This window comes from Agelaius tricolor, unplaced genomic scaffold (assembly GCF_023055355.1).
Source record: "Agelaius tricolor isolate 1412-34295 unplaced genomic scaffold, bAgeTri1.0.p SCAF_3, whole genome shotgun sequence".
NCBI lineage: Eukaryota > Metazoa > Chordata > Aves > Passeriformes > Icteridae > Agelaius > Agelaius tricolor.
Genome location: NW_027269263.1, coordinates 45,976,863 through 45,996,307, shown reverse-complemented (window position 1 = coordinate 45,996,307; position 19,445 = coordinate 45,976,863). Strand labels below are relative to the sequence as shown.

The 19,445-nt window shown below is 34.5% G+C and overlaps 1 protein-coding gene across 2 annotated transcripts in view; it reads left to right on the top strand.

Annotated features, from left to right (window-relative positions):
* The window catches only part of CTTNBP2 (cortactin binding protein 2), a 77,422-nt gene that overhangs the window by 22,746 nt on the left and 35,231 nt on the right, over nucleotides 1-19,445 (top strand). The window contains exons 3-5 of one of the 2 annotated variants that reach the window (XM_071423706.1): nucleotides 5,749-5,973; nucleotides 10,716-12,366; nucleotides 18,708-18,911. In XM_071423706.1, the coding sequence (XP_071279807.1) occupies nucleotides 5,749-5,973; nucleotides 10,716-12,366; nucleotides 18,708-18,911 (2,080 nt within the window). Of the gene's footprint in view, nucleotides 1-5,748; nucleotides 5,974-10,715; nucleotides 12,367-18,707; nucleotides 18,912-19,445 lie in introns of those variants that run through there. The other variant, XM_071423704.1, reaches the window with a different exon arrangement.

Here is a 19,445-nt window from a genome sequence, read left to right as displayed (position 1 = left end):
AGTTTGGATGCTTTTTATGAGTATGTGTGTCTTAGATTAAAAATTACTGAGTATATTTTCTTTTTTTATTAGCACCTCTACCAAATGACTTGACTTCTTTCATGGTACTGCTCAGTCATCCATAAAGAGCATGTCCTTATAGTACAGAACAAATATTTAGGTCTGCTAGAGCATAAATCAACCTGTATGCTGGTTTTGTTTAACTTGCTGGTTGTATCCTCCAATTTCTCAGTTCTACTGTTTTCACTCTTTTTAAACTAGTGGCCTGTTATGATTGTCAGTTTTGTCCAGGCAATTTCCATTTTTCCATCCTTACAATGGACAGACAAGTATTTTGTCTTATACTTGACATTTAACATAGAAACCAACACTTTGAATGTATTGGTAAAGTATTTTTCATATAGTATGGAGTTCATTAAAATTTAACTCCCTTGTAGATTTTGCATGGGTATGCACCATCACTGTGCTGAAGAAAGGAATTGCAGTTAAAATTTTAAGGAGAAATTGAGCATCACATGTTCATTGACAGAAATCATGCTGCAAGATACTATTTCATCAGTCACTGATGTTTACATTTCCATTTTTAATTTTTCCTGTACAACTTCATATGGAAGTAGCATCTTACGACACTTTGAAAACATTCATTCACATCTGCATTAAAAAAGAGGCAACTAAAAAAACTAACAAAGCCCCCAAACTCAACTGTGTATGAAAATTGCTAACATTCTTTAAAGACTCATTCTTAACTCATCATAGAAAGGCATGATATCCTCCGGTCTGATATTTTACAGGTGTATCTGAAAGTACTGCTTTTATTGTGAGTATGTACTCATTGATAATTCTCTTTTGCTTAATTGAATAGCTACAAAAAATCACTTAAAGAAACTATATAATTTCAGTGAAGAAGATTTATAAACATGTTCTCTTTCAGACATCTTCCTCTTTTAAAAAAATCAATTACCCTTTTAGTTTTATTTAGAATGAAGGGCTCACCCTCATCTTTAACATAATATATAAAATAAGCTTTTACTACTCCTCTTCTGTACTGGTTAGTTTTAGAAAACTTTTTACCACTCCCTAATTCATATGTCGAGAGAAAAAATTAATATGAACCTGTCAACATCTGTTGAAACAATTATCGTAAATGTAGAAAAGGAAATTAATCAGAACAACAAATGCTCTTGAAAGGAAGGAAATTTTGTTGAAGGGTTCTGTGGCAACTTTAATTCAGTTCCGTTGTTCCCCAGCAGTGTAGGACATGCAGTCCTGTTTTTGATGTTTATCATCAGTTGCTGCATGGAAGATTTGGACCCATCGAGCTCGCTTAACTTGGCAGATAAATGAAGAGGAAACTCTGAGATACATAGGGGGGAAAATACTGTATTAACCTTAAAAGCTCTGTTGCTTACATGAATTATGTTGGTAATTATGAAAGCTTATTTCAATGAATGTATGCAACTAATATCAACTAAATTATTAAGAATATAAAACTAATAATGTAGCTTATGTGATTAATTTTTTTGTTTTCATTATTTGGCTTATTTCTTATATCCATTAAATGATATTTCTTTTTCCTAGCTTTATGCTTTTAGCTGTAAGTCCACAGTAATAGGTATGCTATTTGAAGACCCCCTTGACCTCTCACATTCTTGTTTCAATAACAGGTGGAAAAAGTCTAATTAGACTTCATAATTCTCCATTTGGTTACTGAAAATGAATTTTTGTTTTCTTCTGAAGTGGAATGCAAGAAACAAATAGGTTCAGACCAGTTCTTATACTGGATTTGCAGCTTTACCCACAGGCCATTTTCATTTTGTTCTCTCCCTGCGCACCCCACTGCCCATCTTCATTTGCCACTTGGTAAATGGGGTCAGTGACTGCAAAAAGGTCAGGTTAAGAAGTGAAAATTTCCATGAGGTAGCTTGCAGATAACTTAAGGTAACTTGAAAAAGGTTGCTGCAGGATGAATGAGGTGCCTTGCTGTATGTAGGAGGAGACAGGCTCCCTGAAAAGTCATAAAAGAAGCAGTTTATCTTAACAGCCCGATCCTTCAGATTCTTGTTGGCTACAGACTTAGGAGAGCAGACTGGAGAATAAAGCTTCCCCTTGTATTGTATAGCTGCATAATCCCTAGGGATTTTTTAGTACTGATTTTTTATTTTTGAAAATATCCCAGACTTAAAGTTCTGTTTCCCAGGTCATAAAAAGTATTGTCTTGATCCAAAGCAAGACGTAAGACGTGTTCTTCCAATATTTGATTTTTTTTCCTTCCTCTGCAAACTCATTTTCGTCATTTATTAATTGACAGGATTACCAGCATCTATAAGCTAAAATAAATAAATAAATAAATAAATAAAATACATGACAGTCCTAGAAGAAATCACTTATTATGCAGTAATGTAGGTGTAAAGGCACCTGGAGAGATTGTTCAGTCCAATCTTCTTAAAGCAGGAGCAAGGTCAAACATGGATTGAGTTGCAGTTGGCTTTATCCAATCGATCTTGGGAAATCTTCCAATGATAGAAGTTAACTGTTTTCCGTGGGCAACATGTTCTGGTGTTTAGCTGCTCTCAGTGAAAATAATTCGTGTCCAACTCAAATTTCCTTCATTAGATCGTGGGACAAGCGACACTTGTCCTGTCAGCCCGCCAGACCTCAAACACCTTTCTCCCTGATTGTCTCTGTTTCACACTGAAAAGTCCTACTTCTACTAAGCTCTTCCTTGAAGAGATGCTATGTTGTACCTTTTGATCATTTTTGAAATGATCAAAATGAAAACATTGAAGATATTTTTCAGATCTGTTTTTTTGGTAGTCCATCCTTGATCCAACATAATGTTACATATCATCCATAAAAAAACTTTGAAGTTTATTTTTTTTAACTAGTAGCTTTATTTTAGTTTTATTTAATGTTTCAAATCTTTCGTAAAGATTTAAAAGTTCTATATAAATGTGATGTTCTTACTGACTGAATTAAAAAGCTGTTGCAAGTTAGTTTAATCTTTTGCTCTATTGCCATAGAGAATTTCATGCATTAATTGTTTGAAGGGTTTTTGTCTTTGGTTTTATATATTTTGTTTTGATTTGTTTACACCTACTGTGACTTGTCATTAGCAGTTACCTGTTGGAGGGTTTACCTCAAATCTTAAGTCATGATTTTGCATACTACTGACATAGGCTGAAAAAGATATCATTTCCCATGGACATCTTATCATACTTCTAAATACTTCCAATCTCAGTCCTGTCATTAAAAGGTTCATTGCTGAGCAAATGAGTATGTGGAGAAAACTGAACCTGATGGTTTATAAATTCATATAGCACCTTTCACAATACAGTAATCCTGATGACCTCCTATAGTGGGTGCATATTCTATTTTTGAAAATGTTGTGTTTGAAAATTGATTCAGTTAATTATTCACAAATAAATAGTTTGAATATTATTTTCTCTGTATATTGCTGTGCAATTGAAGTTACATATGAGACACTGCTAATGCTGATTTAACACAACCAACAAATTACACAGACACTTTTTTAAAGGAGTATGATTTTAGACTGTATATTCCACAGATAATGACTTTCCTGTAAAACAGATATTGTGATATTGCTACTAACTCTTAAGACTTGAAATTCAGTAAAGAAAGACAATATAAGGGAAAAAAATCTGATTGTAACATTTCTATTTCTCCCATCTGATGTACTTTAGAGATTTGCGAAGGGACAGAAGTATTATTTAGAGGCTAGAGGAATCCTGTAGAAAACCTCAGGCCTAGTTTGTGTTTCTGTCACTTTGTGCCCAAGTTTTAGGAAAATACTCATCATCTCTCTTTCTACCAAGTTTCTGCTTTGTCTTTTATTCTAGTACCTTCTTTTTAAATCATGTATTTTCAACCCATGAAATCATCCAATTATTGTATATTTATAGTCCTTGTATAAAGACATGGGAGCATTTGTTTTAACATACATTTTGTTCCCCTTTGAGTTGGAAGCGTCTTTAAATGACTTTGCTGTCTATGGTTTGAGAGTTGCCAGTCTGTTTTGCCCTGTGCTTGGGGTTATGCAGTTCCAGCTTCAGCCAGTCAGTCAGCCCAAACCATGTGCTGTTTGAGACCTATTGGTTTTTCCACAGTGTTTACTTTCCACATTCTACCATAGCCACTTTAATTCTGGTTTTGATTTTCATTCAGATGGAGCTCATCCCTACTATTTATTTTCATCCTTTTCTTGAACCTGGTCATCTTGCTATTTTGGCAGGTGCACACTGAGTTTTTTTTGCCCTGCTATATTAATTGCTGTGCATGTTAGAAAACATTTCAAAGAATATATTCATATTACATGCATTTAGTATGTGCCAAGAGGACAGCTAGTCATGGGTCATAGAAAAAAATTGAAAATACACATTATTTCACTGGCTGGCAATCTCTTTCTCTAAAGGCACAGGTTATGCCTTTGCCTCTAAGGTCAGTTAATCATCTTGGCTTTTTCTTTGGATTTAACAATGAGGGCTCTTGGTGGTCTTCTTTTTGGACTTAAAGCAGACTTGCTACATCTATTTTTTCCTTTACTTTGACATCTCGCTTTATATAAACTAAGTGGCTTTTAAGTTGTTGATAATTTATATATGGACTGTGAATCCCTCTCTATTTAAATTCTTAACCTGCTTGGATTTATCATCTTGCTTGGCTGATTAGCAATGTAATCCATTTATGGTAAGGCTTTTGTTTTTGATGGTTTCCTTTCCATGCAGGTTGAATTCCTAAGCCACATACTGTCCTGTAACTTCATCCTATAGAACCACAAATTACAAATACAGTTCCGCCTCCTAGTCCTGTAATATTACCTTTGGAACTAGCTTTTTTATTATGTAAGTTATAAATTAAGGGATTAAAATACTAAAATGATTAGACTAATTGGGGGTTACTTGCAAAGCACTTTATAAAAAATAACTAGGTTCTGTCTATTATTTTTATCTCTTCAATCAGTCACTACCTGACTTTGTAAGCCAAACTAGACTTGAGGGCTGAGTGAACTCTGTCAGCTTTTTCTGAAGTTATGTTTCAAAGACCTGGTCTTTTAATAAAGATTTTCTATTTATACTATCACAATGAAAAACAAACTAGACATATTTCAAGCATCAAAATATGTAGGCCCACTTGTTTATTTTCCAGACAAATTCTCATTTATGAGAACATTTCAATTTTGTTGACAATATATAGAAAAAAGCTGGGCATTCACTAAGGTAATTTGTAGTTAGTCTTTGAGGGATTTTTCTAACATAGTTCTTACATTCCTCTTTGTTTTCTCATGCCCTGAAATGTGTGTTATCATTCATGAACTTTTCATATGTTAAAATTTTAACTTCAAGCTTTCCAAATGATGTGCTAACCCATTGGGTAAGTATTTGGTCTCTTTCTCCTCTTTTGTATATCAGAACTTTATTCTTCCTTTTTTTTTTTTTTTTTGTTTATTCTTCGAAACAGAATTTGAACAAAGTTGCAGAGAAATGTTTTTCCCTATTTTTGGATGATTTCTCTTTCTTGACAGTGTTTCTCTCTGCACTGTGGGTGTTTTTCTGATTTTTTGAGGCATATTTTTCTTTTAGAGGTTGTACATGAATACCTAAAGAAAATATTTTAAAACTTTGAATTATGTATATTGCTTTTCCTGTAGTGTAAGTTTCTTCTATGTGTGGATGTACTTCAAAGAATGCATTTTATTTCTCTGTTTTTAGTTTGCTTTTTTGTTTCTGTCAGGCCCGGCGCAAAGAGGTTTTTATCCAGGAGCGATATGGAAGATTTAATCTGAGCGACCCATTTCTGGCTCTTCAGAGAGACTTTGAGGCAGGTGCTGGTGATAAAGAAAAGAAGCCAATATGCATGAACCCTCTGTCCATTTTAGAAGCTGTTATGGCTCACTGCAGGAAAATGCAAGAAAGAATGTCAGCTCAGTTGGCTGCTGCTGAAAACAGACAAAAGAAGGTATCCTGCTATTGACTTTTTCCTTTTCCTTCTCCTGCTTTATTCTTTCATGTCACATTTTTAATTTACATCTTTTTCATGATTAACATTACAAGTGTTAAAATGTTGCCACCTAATTTTCATATAGGGTGAGGTGCTGGTTTTCTGGTGCTATTTTGTATGCACACTTTATTTGTTCTGTGATTTTAGCTCTATTTATGGAAAAAAATTAAATATGACTGGTACAAGTTGATACAGTGGATATATAAGTAGATAGCTCAGTGTGAACTGAGCATCATCACAAGATATTTTTAAACCAATACTGTTGAAGCCTTAAGAACCTATTTTCATTCTAACCTGAATAAAGTAAATAATTTATTTTTTTTTACATCAGGTGGCTCTATTTCATAAATCAGTAAAAGTGTTTTATGCCTCTAAAAATACTTTTTTGCATATTAAGAACATTTACTATAAAAAGAAAATAATTTTGGAACAATCATATTTTAGAAAAAAGTGCCAGATTGAAGATAAAACAGTGTCATTTTGAAAGTGAATGATTGGTTGGTGGCATGTATTTCACCAGGATGTAAGCCATACATTTCTTAAACATAGCTAAATATGAATATGCTGGGGAGGGCTTTCTGAGAGGAAAGAGATGAAACAGTCATATAAAGTACTAATCTACACAAAGTATTTTGGAATAAATAGAAAAAAAATGCTCTCTGTGTGTTTAGTCATCTTCATATAAGATGGATAGAATGTCTACTGCTGTGATACAGGTTTTTGGGGACAGTTTTACATTGACTTAAAAACCCCAAACAGCAAACAGGCGAAGACAATTGACATAAAATTGATTTTGGTAATGATTGCTCTTTGGGAAAAAACATGCATGTGAAAGTGCTGGAAGTTGCTTAAATTAAACCAGCAAACATTTTGTTGTTACTTTAGCTCTGTTTTTTGTTTAGTTTAAGCATCATTTCTCTGTTAAGACTTCAGGAAAACAGATTATATAAAAAAGGATATCACTATGATATGTAAGGCTTCAAACAGTTTAATGGGGAATGAACTATTATATGTACCTCACACTTGTTTCGAAGAACTCTTAAGTATTAATTATTTTTTCTCTTAAGCTTTTTCAGTAAATATAAAAATAGGGAAGGGCAAGCAAGCTTTCTTGTTCTGACTGAGAAAGGATATTGGAAGAAACCCTGATGCATCTGCCAGGACAGTGGAATTAGTTTCTTGTTTCAGTGCATGGCCACAAGTCTCTTCTTGTACCTAAATTCTGCATTTATCTCTGGCTTTTATTATAGGGACAGATACATGCACTTAAGATGGGCTCACATATTAAGAATATATCAGTATATTAATATGTAAATTCAAATTTTGTCCCTTTTATGTCTTTTTTTTTACCAAAGTCTGTATCTGTAAGTCTGTTTGTACAGGAAAGGATGCTTTTGTCTTTTGCCTTCTAGAGGAATACATCAGCTTTTTTTTCTTTAAATCTTAATTTTAAGGATTTGAAAACAAACTACATGGTGTTGAGCAGCTGTGTGCATGACTGTCTACTGAACTACACCTTCCTCTTCTAATCTCCATTAGAAATGCTATTTGTGCAAGACACTCTTAAACTCCTTGGGTTTGTGGAAACAGATGATGTATCTCTCAGACATCTCCATGCATTCACAAACCTTTCATTCAGTGTTTTACCTTCTCTCTATTCCACATTTTTCTGTCTGTTCTTCATCTCAAATCCTTCTATTGAAGAAGGTAATGAAGGAGTTTTGAGGGACTTCGAAAAATGTTCATCAAGGTAGGATGACACAGTGCAAGGAAAAAAACCAGCCTAGGCAAATGTAACCTAAATACAAGCCAGCTGCTGCCCCTCCCTCCAAAAGTGGTTCCTCCTTCTCTAAATGTGTGATGCCTCTATCTTTGTGTTTGGAATTGGTTCACTGTCCCAATCTAAATAATGAAGTCTGTGTACAGCTGTGTTTATTTTCTCTGGGTATTACTGAACTTTAAACAGACTCAGAGTGAACTCTTATTCTGGAGGGAACTTGATATCTGTGAATATAATCACCTCAAAAGTATTCTATGAATAAAATTTTCATTTGATCACAAAAAACAAGGCATAAAAATATACCAGCATGTAGAAAAATCAAGGAGGTGCACAAAGGACTGTAAGGCTTACCATATACAAACATCTCACTCTCAGGTGTTGTCTGCTTTGTGTTAAGTCTCCATCCTCTTCCATCTCTTTGAATGCTTTTCTTGGAGCTGCTGTGAAAATTAATTCTGAGTTTTCCTGGGAACACAAAACAGATCATCAAAATGACAGTTCTTGATTTGTTGAGAGTTTGCAGAGGAGTTAGTATTGGGATGCATGCTCAAAGAAAGGCAAGCGTGGGTTGAAAAAGGCCTGTTGGTGTAATTTTTTCTAACCTTGTGCCTAAAGCTGATTATCATCATCATCAGTACATCTGGTCATCTGTAAATTTGTCTTGCTTAGTCATGAAAACCCCCAGGAATGGCAGTACTGAATATTTTCTGCACTGGTGTCCTTGTGAAGAACTTTTTTCTGAGAATGAGCCTCTCAAAGGGCAAGATTTCTTTTCTGCAACCTTTTATTATGGAGCCCCACCTGTCATTACCAAGATGAATTTTACTCTTGCCATCACTGTAAGGGCCCTTCAAAAGGATGTTGCTGTTAGGGTATCTCTCTGTCTGTTTTTCACTAAACTATGCAAGCCAAGCTTCCTCAACATTTTCTTACAAGGTATGCTGTCTCTCACCTCTGAAGGGCCTTTGCTGGTTAATTGTTTGTGGGACACTATATTTTTTCTCAATATCCTTTTTTACCCCTTTTCAAATGCTTGAACTCATTTCCAGATGTTTATATTACTGATATGATACAGTGTAAGCATATAGTACATTTTGCAAAAATCAGATTCTACTTAGTTTGTAAATTCATAAATAATTGCAGCTAGTTCCAAATCGGTCATCTAAAGGGAAAAATACCATGTAAATATTCAGAGGCTTTTCCCTATTTGAGATGATGCGGCCAAAAGAACAAGAGGGAGGGAGAGAGAGACATAGGAGACAATGTAAAATGAGAAAATAGTGTTGCTTTTGTATATTGAAATCAAATAGAGGGTTTACATTTTTATTAAGGAGTTATCCTTTAGATGCAATGCTTACAAGTAAGATATTATAATAGTATGGTAAGCTGATTTCATGGCAGTTAAATATTAAAATCTGTTCTAATTATTTGGAAGTAATATAATTTCACAACACTCAATTTATAGAATGAGAAGCTAATCTGAAAACAAAATAGCAGAATAATAAAATGTAGAAAGTTTGACAAAGATTATTTTCACTATAATATTTATACATCTCCAAGCTTTAGAAATTATATACATTTTTCATGATCTTTGTACCTATTTTAACAAAGAAAAGAAATGGTTGGATGCTCCCCTTGTTTTGAAATTCAAGTGAACCATGCAAATTCTGGATCCACTGAAACACAGTGAAATCATTGAGGAAAAATAAGGGTTTTTTTCACTTGTAAACTATGCTTGGACCATTCCTAAATACAGTGTCATTATAATATTTTCTAAATTTAATTTGCAGCTGTATTTCCATTAACAGAACTGAAGAGATATTACTGCTGATACAGTTTGTTTAGGAAGGACTGATAATACCATATGTCATTTTTCATGTTTAGCACTGATTTTTGGGGCTCTGAGCAGCCTGGTCTAGTGGAAGGTGTGCCTGCCTGTGACAGAGTGGTTGAAACTTCAAGGTCCCCTTCCAATCTAAACCATTCTATAAGTCTGTGATAACATTTTTAAGAAAGAGGAAAGAGTGGGTGTTGTTTTGTGAAAAGCATTGTGCAGAGTGTCAACCTGGGATTAAGCTCTAAAACCCCAGTACAGCCCCTATGCTGCTAAACTGGTTTTGAAGTATTTGAAACCAAGATGATCTTTAAAATGTAGGTATCATTTGCCACAATGATTTCTTCCTCATAGGTGTTTTATAAAACGATGTATTGCCATAATTTTGCAGTGCTTTTCTAGAAGAGGGTCTGTGAATAAAAGCGTAAACAGTAGACAAAATTAATTAGAGGCAATGGTTATATGAATAAGGGGAAAAATTATTCTTATCTGTTATCTGCATTTTAGTAATAGCAGCTTATACATCACTGATGTCAATGAGACTTTTTACTATTAGTAAGTATAGGAAAATATTTCTGCCTGCCTGTGCCAAAAAGTTGTCTTATTCATAAATGTTAAAACAAGATACAGGATACCAGTTATGTTTATGATGGACTTAATCTCCTTCCATTGGAGGAAGAGATAAAACCTAACCATTTCTGTCCTCAAAGATTTTTTGCAAACCTCATCTCTTACTTGTGTATGGTTCCTTTACTAAGATGGCTTTATGTTATGTCTTATGTCAATTTTTTGGAGAACAGGTAGCTCCATCACTCAGGAATCACAAGCATTAAACAACTTTGGAGAGTCTCTTCTTGTCAATGGAGGAAATTAAAAGAGTTTACTTAGTTTCTAAATTGCTCTTCTGATATGGCTCTCTTTCTTTTGCTTGTATATGATTATATGCACTTGTGCTAGATATCAGAAATCACCTTCCTGGGTTCATTTTAGTCATACTCTCAAAGATTAAAATATCAGTGTCAGGTTAATACTAGGTTATTATGAAATGAGAAGTGTTAGTGAGAATTATTTTCTGTCTTCTTACAGTTGGAAATGGAAAAATTTCAGTTACAGAATCTTGAGCTGGAGCACAAAAAACTATCTGCTCGCCTTGAAGAAGAACGTGGAAAAAATAAGCATGTAGTATTGATGCTAGTGAAAGAGTGTAAGCAGTTGTCTGGCAGAATTGTAGAAGAAGCCCAGAAACTGGAAGAAGTGATGTCAAAATTTGAAGAGGAAAAGAAAAAGGCTACTGAATTGGAGGAGTTTCTTGCAGCTGAGAAACAAAGGAGTACACAAATGGAAGCTCAAATGGAAAAGCAGCTGTCTGATTTTGACACAGAGAGAGAGCAGTTGCGTGCCAAACTTCACAAAGAGGAAACACACACCAGTGACCTCAGAGAAGAAAGAGATAAAATGATCAAAATGATTGAGCAATTAAAAAAGGAGAATGAAAGTAAAGCTAGTCTTTCTCAGAAGAATAGCGATAGGAGTCTTGTTTCTATTTCGGTTGAAACAGAAGAGCCAAGCTCAAGAACTGTTGCTTGTCAAACAGAGACTGTAATGATGGACAGTAGTGTTGAAAACGCTAAGAAGTTGCCTTTGACTGTCTCTATAAAGCCTTCTACAGTGAGCCCACTAGTGTCTGGCAGTACAAAAATGAATGTGTGTACCAATGCAGCATTTGTGAAGCCTGTCATTGATAGGCAATCTTCATCTAGTGAACTTGTCCCTCCCACAACTCCTGGGAGGGAGTTGAATCAAAACAGAATTGAAGAAAATGGACCAAGTACAGGCATATCCCCTGATTTATCAAGTAGCACTTCCCCTTTTTCAAATAGTAATTCCCTTTGCACCCCTACCACACCAACTGCCACAGCTCAGAATTCCTCGCTCTCTTCATCTATACACAGTTTGCATTCACCATCTGCCAACACTACTGGCCATCCAGGCCTAAATCCACGAGTCCAAGCAGCTAGATTTAGATTTCAGGCAAATACAAATGATCAAGACCAAAATGGAAACACAACCCAAAGCCCTCCCTCAAGGGATGTATCCCCCACTAGTCGTGACAACCTTGTTGCCAAGCAGGCAGCTCGGAATACTGTTACCCAAGCTCTTTCAAGATTTACAGGCCCTCAGAGCAGTGCTCCATCGCGGCCAGGGACGTCACATTCAGGGGAAGTTGGCACTTACACCCCGGTTGGTAAAATTACTTTAAAGACTCCAAGTGTATCAAGAATTGACAGAGGAAACCCTCCACCTATTCCTCCTAAAAAACCAGGGCTTTCACAAGCCCCTTCTCCACCACACCCACAGCTTAAAGTTTTAATGGATAGTAATCGATCCCCAAATACCAGTGCAAAAACTGACAACAAAACCATGACCTCACCTCTTTCAAGTTCACCACAAGGAATCAGGGTAATAAATGAGGAAATTATTTCTAAGTCCTCACCTCAGCTGCCACCAAAACCTGCTATAGATTTATCTGTGGCACCTGCAGGCTGTGCCATACCAGCCATAGCCTCATCTCAGGTGGGTGCCTGGCCTTCCCACTTTCCTGGACTGAACCAAACTGCATGTTCAGAAAATTCCTTTGTCATTCCCACCACCATTGCCTGTAGCTCCTCCATAAACCCTGTTAGTGCTTCATCCTGTAGACCATGTGATTCAGGCAGCCTCCTGGTAACAGCATCAGGTAAAGGGATTGATATGCTAAAAACTGTCTCCCTCAAAAACAATGTTTTGATTTTTTTATATGTCTTGTTTGCTTTATTTATCTTGTAACTTTATCTTTCTTACTTTCTAAAAGCTAAAATTTTTGTATTTTTTCCGTATTCCAGGGATATGGGAATTCTTTCGCTGATTTAGTAATGTTATAAATAAGTTTGCTTCCTCAAGGAAGTCTCCATATAAAAGGCTTTTTTTAAAGAGGACTAATGTTTAGAGTTAGTGAGCTGCAGATTAGAGTGTATTAAACAAATTCCTTTAAATTTTTTAAAATTTACTTTTTGGTTAATGCTAGTATTTTGGACTTCAAAATGCTTTCTCAGTCTGAAATGATGTTTTGAATATTACCTCTTCAGGGAATATTCTATGGAATATGTATTTCAATTCTGTGTGAATCTTTTAAAGAACGGGATAGCTGGGGCTATGGTATTCTGCTATGGCAGTAGATGGTTCACATTAAGACATGTAATTGCCTGTATAACAGTGCACTTTCCTATATATCACTACATGTCTATAGAATATGTTTCATTATTATTTCTGTTTTTCTATAGTTCGTTTTTTGGTTGTAGGCTTTGTTAATACTCATGCATGGCATCTCACAGGTTTACTTCAACAGATTTGGGCACAAGTTTGCTGTTGGAAAGTTAGAATCTAACTGTTGATAATCTTAAGTCTGGAGTCAATGTGTCTATCTGCTACTCATCTTGTGTTTTGGTGGGGACTTACCGGTGTGTCCAATGTGCCACCAGCTTCAGGGAATCTTCTTGATGGTATTAAAGTGAACAAAGACAATGCTGATCTACATTTCAGTGAACTGTAGATCTCCTATAAAGCTTTTTATCAATTTATTTCCCTGCTGGGATCAGTAGCACTAGAACATTAGGTAGAAGCTCCTCTTTAGCTCAACTTGCACTGCAGTGAAAAAAAAAGAACACTTTCTTTAGACCTTCATCAGCACTGAAGAATGTTTGAATTGTCTCAAACTTTCAACAGCTAGTTCAGTTATGGTACTGCAGTCCCTCATAACTCTAGTCCCTGCATCATCATCTGTAGGGCATAAAAGCCTACACAGCTGATCTGCTTCCAACACATAACCAACCTCTTTCTCCTGGTAGCTGCACCACTAGCTAATAAGTGAGTTGAACTCAAGCACCAGTCCTGGGGAAGCCACTCCAAAAACTGTATGTGGCAAAATTGCGTGAGGAGATTCCAAGTTTCCTGTTATTAAGCAATTTTTATTCTCATTCCACTTCATTGAAGATTTTCTACACATATCAGGAGTAACATACTCATCCTTTTAACATTTGGTTGTCACACCATACTGTCAGAATCCTCTCTCCTTTCTGAACTGTGCCATAAAAGTATGAGCTCAGAAATCTTATCCTTCTGTTTGTCTACTGCTCCTCAGTCAACAACACTGGGATTTGATGACTCCCTATTAGTTTGCTGTTTTTCATATAGATGTCCTGAATTTTTATCTTAAATTCATATTCCAAGATGAGTCTGATTGCCATGTCAGATAGATTATTAGTCTTCCAGTGTTTCAAATATTTTCCAACCTTATTTGCCTTCAAGTGCTATTAGGCTCCATAACAGAATTTTCAAATTCTTAGGAAAAATAATTAAGATTTTATGAACATAGAACAAATAACTGGAAAGTCAGCTTCCAAGTGAATAGTTTTTGTAAGCAAGAGATTGTATTCCACAAATCCTATCAACATGAATTAGGTGTATGTTACAGTTAGTATTACATTATTTATCTGATATTTGGTAATCACTTAAGGTAGTTATTGAATATTCTTTAGAAGAGTAAATCCCATACCTTAAAAATGAAATTACCAGTGCTTTTCTTCATAATTTCATATATTGTTTTTGCTTTAGTTTGTGCTTTGAGGTATTAACTTTTTTCTTAGGAGAACAGTAATTCTTTTCTCTCAGACTGTGCCCCCAAATACTTAATTTGTGTTTCTTATGAAATGTGTGACCATTCTCAGAGAAAATTCTCACAGAGAGGACTTTTTGTCAAAAATAGTTAGATTTCTTTAATTTTCAAGGTTTCTTTCTTTCTCTAACTCCCTTCACTTTTTTTTGAGGAAGCATGGAAATATTTGTTGATTTAATTCCATTATAATCCTTGCTCTGAACATTTCATCTTAGTGCTTTGTAAGTGACACTGTTTTTCAGTAATATTTGCAATTGCAGATGGGAAAGTTCTCTAAGAAAGATTGCTTAAACTCTACTTAGCTGTATGCTATTTTATTTTACTTTATTTTATTTATATAGAGATGTTATTTTAGTATCTCCTTTGCTGGCTACATACGGGCTCAAAGTACCTGAATAACTTGATCTGTAATATTCACATAAATATTCAGGAGGTTATTTGTGTTCCACCCAAAATAATGCGTATATTTTATTGCACTTATTATTCAATCTCATTTTCTTTATGTTTTTAAGGGAATTTAATCTGTTTTGGCCAAGTGTTCTAGCAAACTGCAGAACTAAGTAAATTTAGAGCAACAGATATTATGCAAGTATGGAAAACATTTCCTTCAAAATTATATGCTAAGAAAAAAAATAGATTTTATAAATATATATGGAAATAGAAAGATAAACCAAATTTAATAACACTGGTTTTGTTAAGATAATGTGGTCAGTAATACCTGAATTCATGCCACTTATTCGCTTTTTCAGCCTCTTTTTTAAGTATGACTTTCTTCAAGGTGAGAAACATCTAACAAACTACAAGTACTGCTGAAACCTCCTTCCCATATCTGCATTTGTATGTCCTCTAGGCACAGAATCAGTTAGTTTTATTAATGGTCTGGTTGATATTAATATGCTTTATTTACTTTTTTTCAGAAAATGTTTAGAATTTCAGTTTCGCATTCAGTTAAAGCAGAACATGGTTGAATCTTATTCATTTTATTGTATAGTAAGTAGTGAGCTTCAATCAGAATTCTTTAATAATTCAACAACAATGACAAAAAATTTTGCCATATTAAAGGACATTGGCAGAATCCTTCATTTTTATACTTTTTTGTTGGTCAGTAAATTCATGCTTCTTTCTTCTTACCGTGGTGTCAGGAGAATTGATAATAACCTAATCACTAAAGTATTATATTTATTAATTTTAATAGAGTTTCCTAGTGAGCTCAGATTGATATAGGAACATATCAACAGCCTGATTTTCAGTAAGGAAATGTCTTGGTTCCAAGAAAAGGAACTCTTCAGAGCAAACTTTAAATGGGAACTCTGATCAATCACTAAGGCATTCTGCTAAAGTAATGTGACTGTACCTTCTTTTAGAGGTGGCTATTGTACCACATGTTGTTCTTTCCACCCCTGCTAGGAAAAGACATGGGCCTTCATCATTAATGTTAAGCAGACTGCACATAGAGACATTACAATGAACATTTATGGCCTGATTAAAAATCTGTGGCAGTGTTTTCATTAACTTCAGCAGGCTTTGAATCAGTTCCAGAATGCTTCTGCTCTGTTTGGATTTCTGCAGTTCAATGGCTGTAAGACTTCAAAATGGAAACAAATGTAGGCGTTTGGATTACCATATCCCTGGGATTTCTGCTTTCACTTTCTTCTTACTTTTGTGCTTTCTGTGTCACTCTTGAATGAAATATATTTTTTTATTTTGCTCATTTCTATAATGATTGATTTATTCTCTCTTTACAATTGGCTTTGAAGATAGAAGTGTGTGTGGCGGGGGGGGTGAAGGACTGATCTAGGCTCTGAAATTAACCATCTCACATTCTGAAGCTGATGCCAGAAGCTGTTTTTGTCTGTCCCTCTGCCCTTCATCACTGCATGCCCTACAAGCTTTCACAGATGCTTCACATTTCCTAACTTTTTGAGTCTGTAATGGTGTCCCTTATTTATTGTTATCTTTTAATGTTGGTGCATTTTTATTGGATGAATTGAATTTTATTATACTGCTTCACACTGATAATAGAATGTAAAGTTATGTTATTACTTATTTTTGTATCTTTATCAGTAGAAGGTTTTCATTTAATGCTAACCTAGTATAATTAATTTCACCACTGAATTGCAACAACATATTTTTCTTTTCAAGGAGCTGAAATGAAAATTCAGATGTGACATTAAAAAACTCCTTTCATTTTGTCATTTCTCTTAAGGATGCCCCAAGAGCAAGCAAACAAACAAGCAAATAAACTACATCCAAAATTGCATTTTGTTTTAAAAAGGAAAGGAAACTCAAAATACTATTCATATTACCAAAATTCCAGTGTTACTTGGATAAACAATTTTAGTAATGGTAGTGCCACCTTAACAATATCCACTATCAGTTAACTACCACAAGAAGACAGTAAAAACTACAGAAGTACTATTTTAAAAACATTCATATATGTATAGCAACAGCTGCAGCACAGTTAGTTTCAAAGAATAACAAAAGGCTGGAAAAATAAAGCCACTTTCACAATGGAAAGGAGTACTACAAGTTTTTCTTTGGACCTTCAGGAATTTTGTAAGAGTTAACTGTTCTCAAATGATGGAAGTTGAAGATAATGTATTTTTTGCCACTTAAAGGATACCGTTTACTTTGTATATTGCTTTTTGGGGTTTTTTTATAAACTTCAGAAACCCTCAAAACCCTCTGATTAAAAGTATTGGAGAAATAAGTATTACTAAGAGTAGTAATAGTCAGAAGGAAGCTTCAGAATTGAAGTTATAAGAAGATGTATGAAGTTAATTTTACAAATTTTTTGTTTAAATTTCAAATTTATAAGGTAATTTCATAGCTGCAGTGATGGCTTCTTACAATGAATATAAAAAATAATTTTAATAATAAGCTAATAATATTGGGAAAATACTAAAAATATATTTATATGTTTAGATACTTCACTAGTAAACTTAATTTAAATTTAGACTTTATTTAAATTCAGCTTACTTTAGAAACAAATATGAAAATACTCCAAGCATTTTTTTGTTGTTGTTTTGCATTTTTTTTAACTGGAATCAAACAATGTATTCTTCATTGGTGTTGCTCAGATGATGAATTCTTGTGTAAGTCTTGATGTTAATTAAAATGTATTAAGATCTTACAAGGCACCCAGTCCATTGTTTCTGTAGAATTCTCTTGGGAATTTCTGTATTTCATTTTGTTTTCCAAAATGTGGAGCAGACCATCCCAGCATGGCACTGCTAATACCACATACTTTTTCTAGTTCGAGATGTTGGATAGCACCAGCTTGAACGGAACTGAAGCTAATGGCCTGGAACTCTTCTTCAGTCTCAGGCATTGCAAAACTGCATTAAAAGCTGCCTTAACTTGCTTTGTATCAAATTTCAGCCTCATATGGTAGCCTATTTGTGGCCACAGAAGACAAAAGTTATTTATTCAGGAGATAAATACAATGTGTATTTTCTAAAGGTAATAGTGAAAATATATATAAAAAAAAACAGCCTTTCTCCTATTTTCTCTTGCAGTCTTTGCTCAAGGAAGGATGCATAAAATATTCCATGCCCTATGCAGCAAAATTCATATTCTTAACAAAGTGCCTACTTAAGCTGATGAGTAGGCAACAAAACATTTAGCCACAACTCCTAAGCTTTCAGAGTTTTGGATTGAATATTCTTTGTTAATGGAGTGACTTGAAAGCTTTCATACATAAATTTTGTATAACCTGTTATTCATTCCCACTGGAGCATTTTATAATGTTTAAGTATCACAGAGTAAAAGGAACATTACCTTAATGGAGAGTCCAATAATAACTATATTTTTTCTGTATTATTTGTGTAAAGGATTTCTACATGTTTTTTCAAACTTATTGAAAGGTACCTGAAGTCAGTAAGGGCTCTCTATGCAATTAATCTTTATAACTACATGTGAGTTATATAAATACCAAATATATAAATACTAAAGTTATCTCTAAGGAGGATAAAATTACATATGAAAACAAGTACTTCGTTTTGAACACTTTTCTATAGATACTTAAAAAATCTTCCTGGTATATTGCAAATAAATTAAAACTTGTCTAAAACTTCTGTTAGCTTTGATAATATAATTTTTTGAGACATCCACATGCTACTACCATTCACAAGTTTCACATGGACCTTTTGTCATGAGGTCCTGTTCATTTGTATTAACAAGTGTCACCCCTCAATGCAGTTTTTATTCTTCAGAATACCTTCTAATGTGTAGACAAAGAACCATCACAAGACTTTTGCTAAACTAACAAATGCAGTCATTTTGAAGATACTCTTTAGTATTTAAAAGAACACAGAAAATGCAGGGCTTATTTATGTGTGTCTAACTTCTGTTGCTTTAAATCACAGGCTGGTCTTCCTCCCTAACCCCTTTGTTAACAAGTGGTGGTCCTGTCCCCCTGGGTGGCAGGCCCACCCTTCTTCACCAAGCTGCTGCCCAGGGAAATGTCACTTTATTATCAATGCTGCTTAATGAAGAAGGACTGGATATTAATTACTCTTGTGAAGATGGCTATTCTGCCTTGTATTCTGCTGCTACGAATGGACATACAGGTAAATGATACTAAGATCTAGTATGCCATCCATGTAAACTAGTGAAAGCTTACTTTCATAAGTTTGTAATATTCAATTAAGTCAAATGCATTCTTCTTAAAAATGTGAAATTGAAAGTGGGATATATAGATTATATGACCAAAAACATGCTATAGCATATATATAAGCAATGCTTCTTGGAGCAGAACTTTGGAACTCGGAAAGCATTTAAAAAAAAAAAATTGGTAGCATTCTGCAGGAACAGCCATTCTAATTCTCCACTCCCTTCATATAAAAAGGTACCAGATATTATCACCCCATATTCTGTGAAACACTAAAGATCTTTTGTAGCAAGAGGAGCTTGAAAGAAAGAACTTTACAGGGAATAAGCAGCATAGAACAGGTTGTCATCAGGGTTTTGATCTTCTGCAGCAGCAGTGAAAACGATGGAAGATAGTGTCAGAATAGTGTGGTTACTTGGGAAATAAGATGAACTGTCTTTATTTTTGAACTAAATGAAATAGCCTTCATTTCTTACCTAAGCTCTCCTGAAAA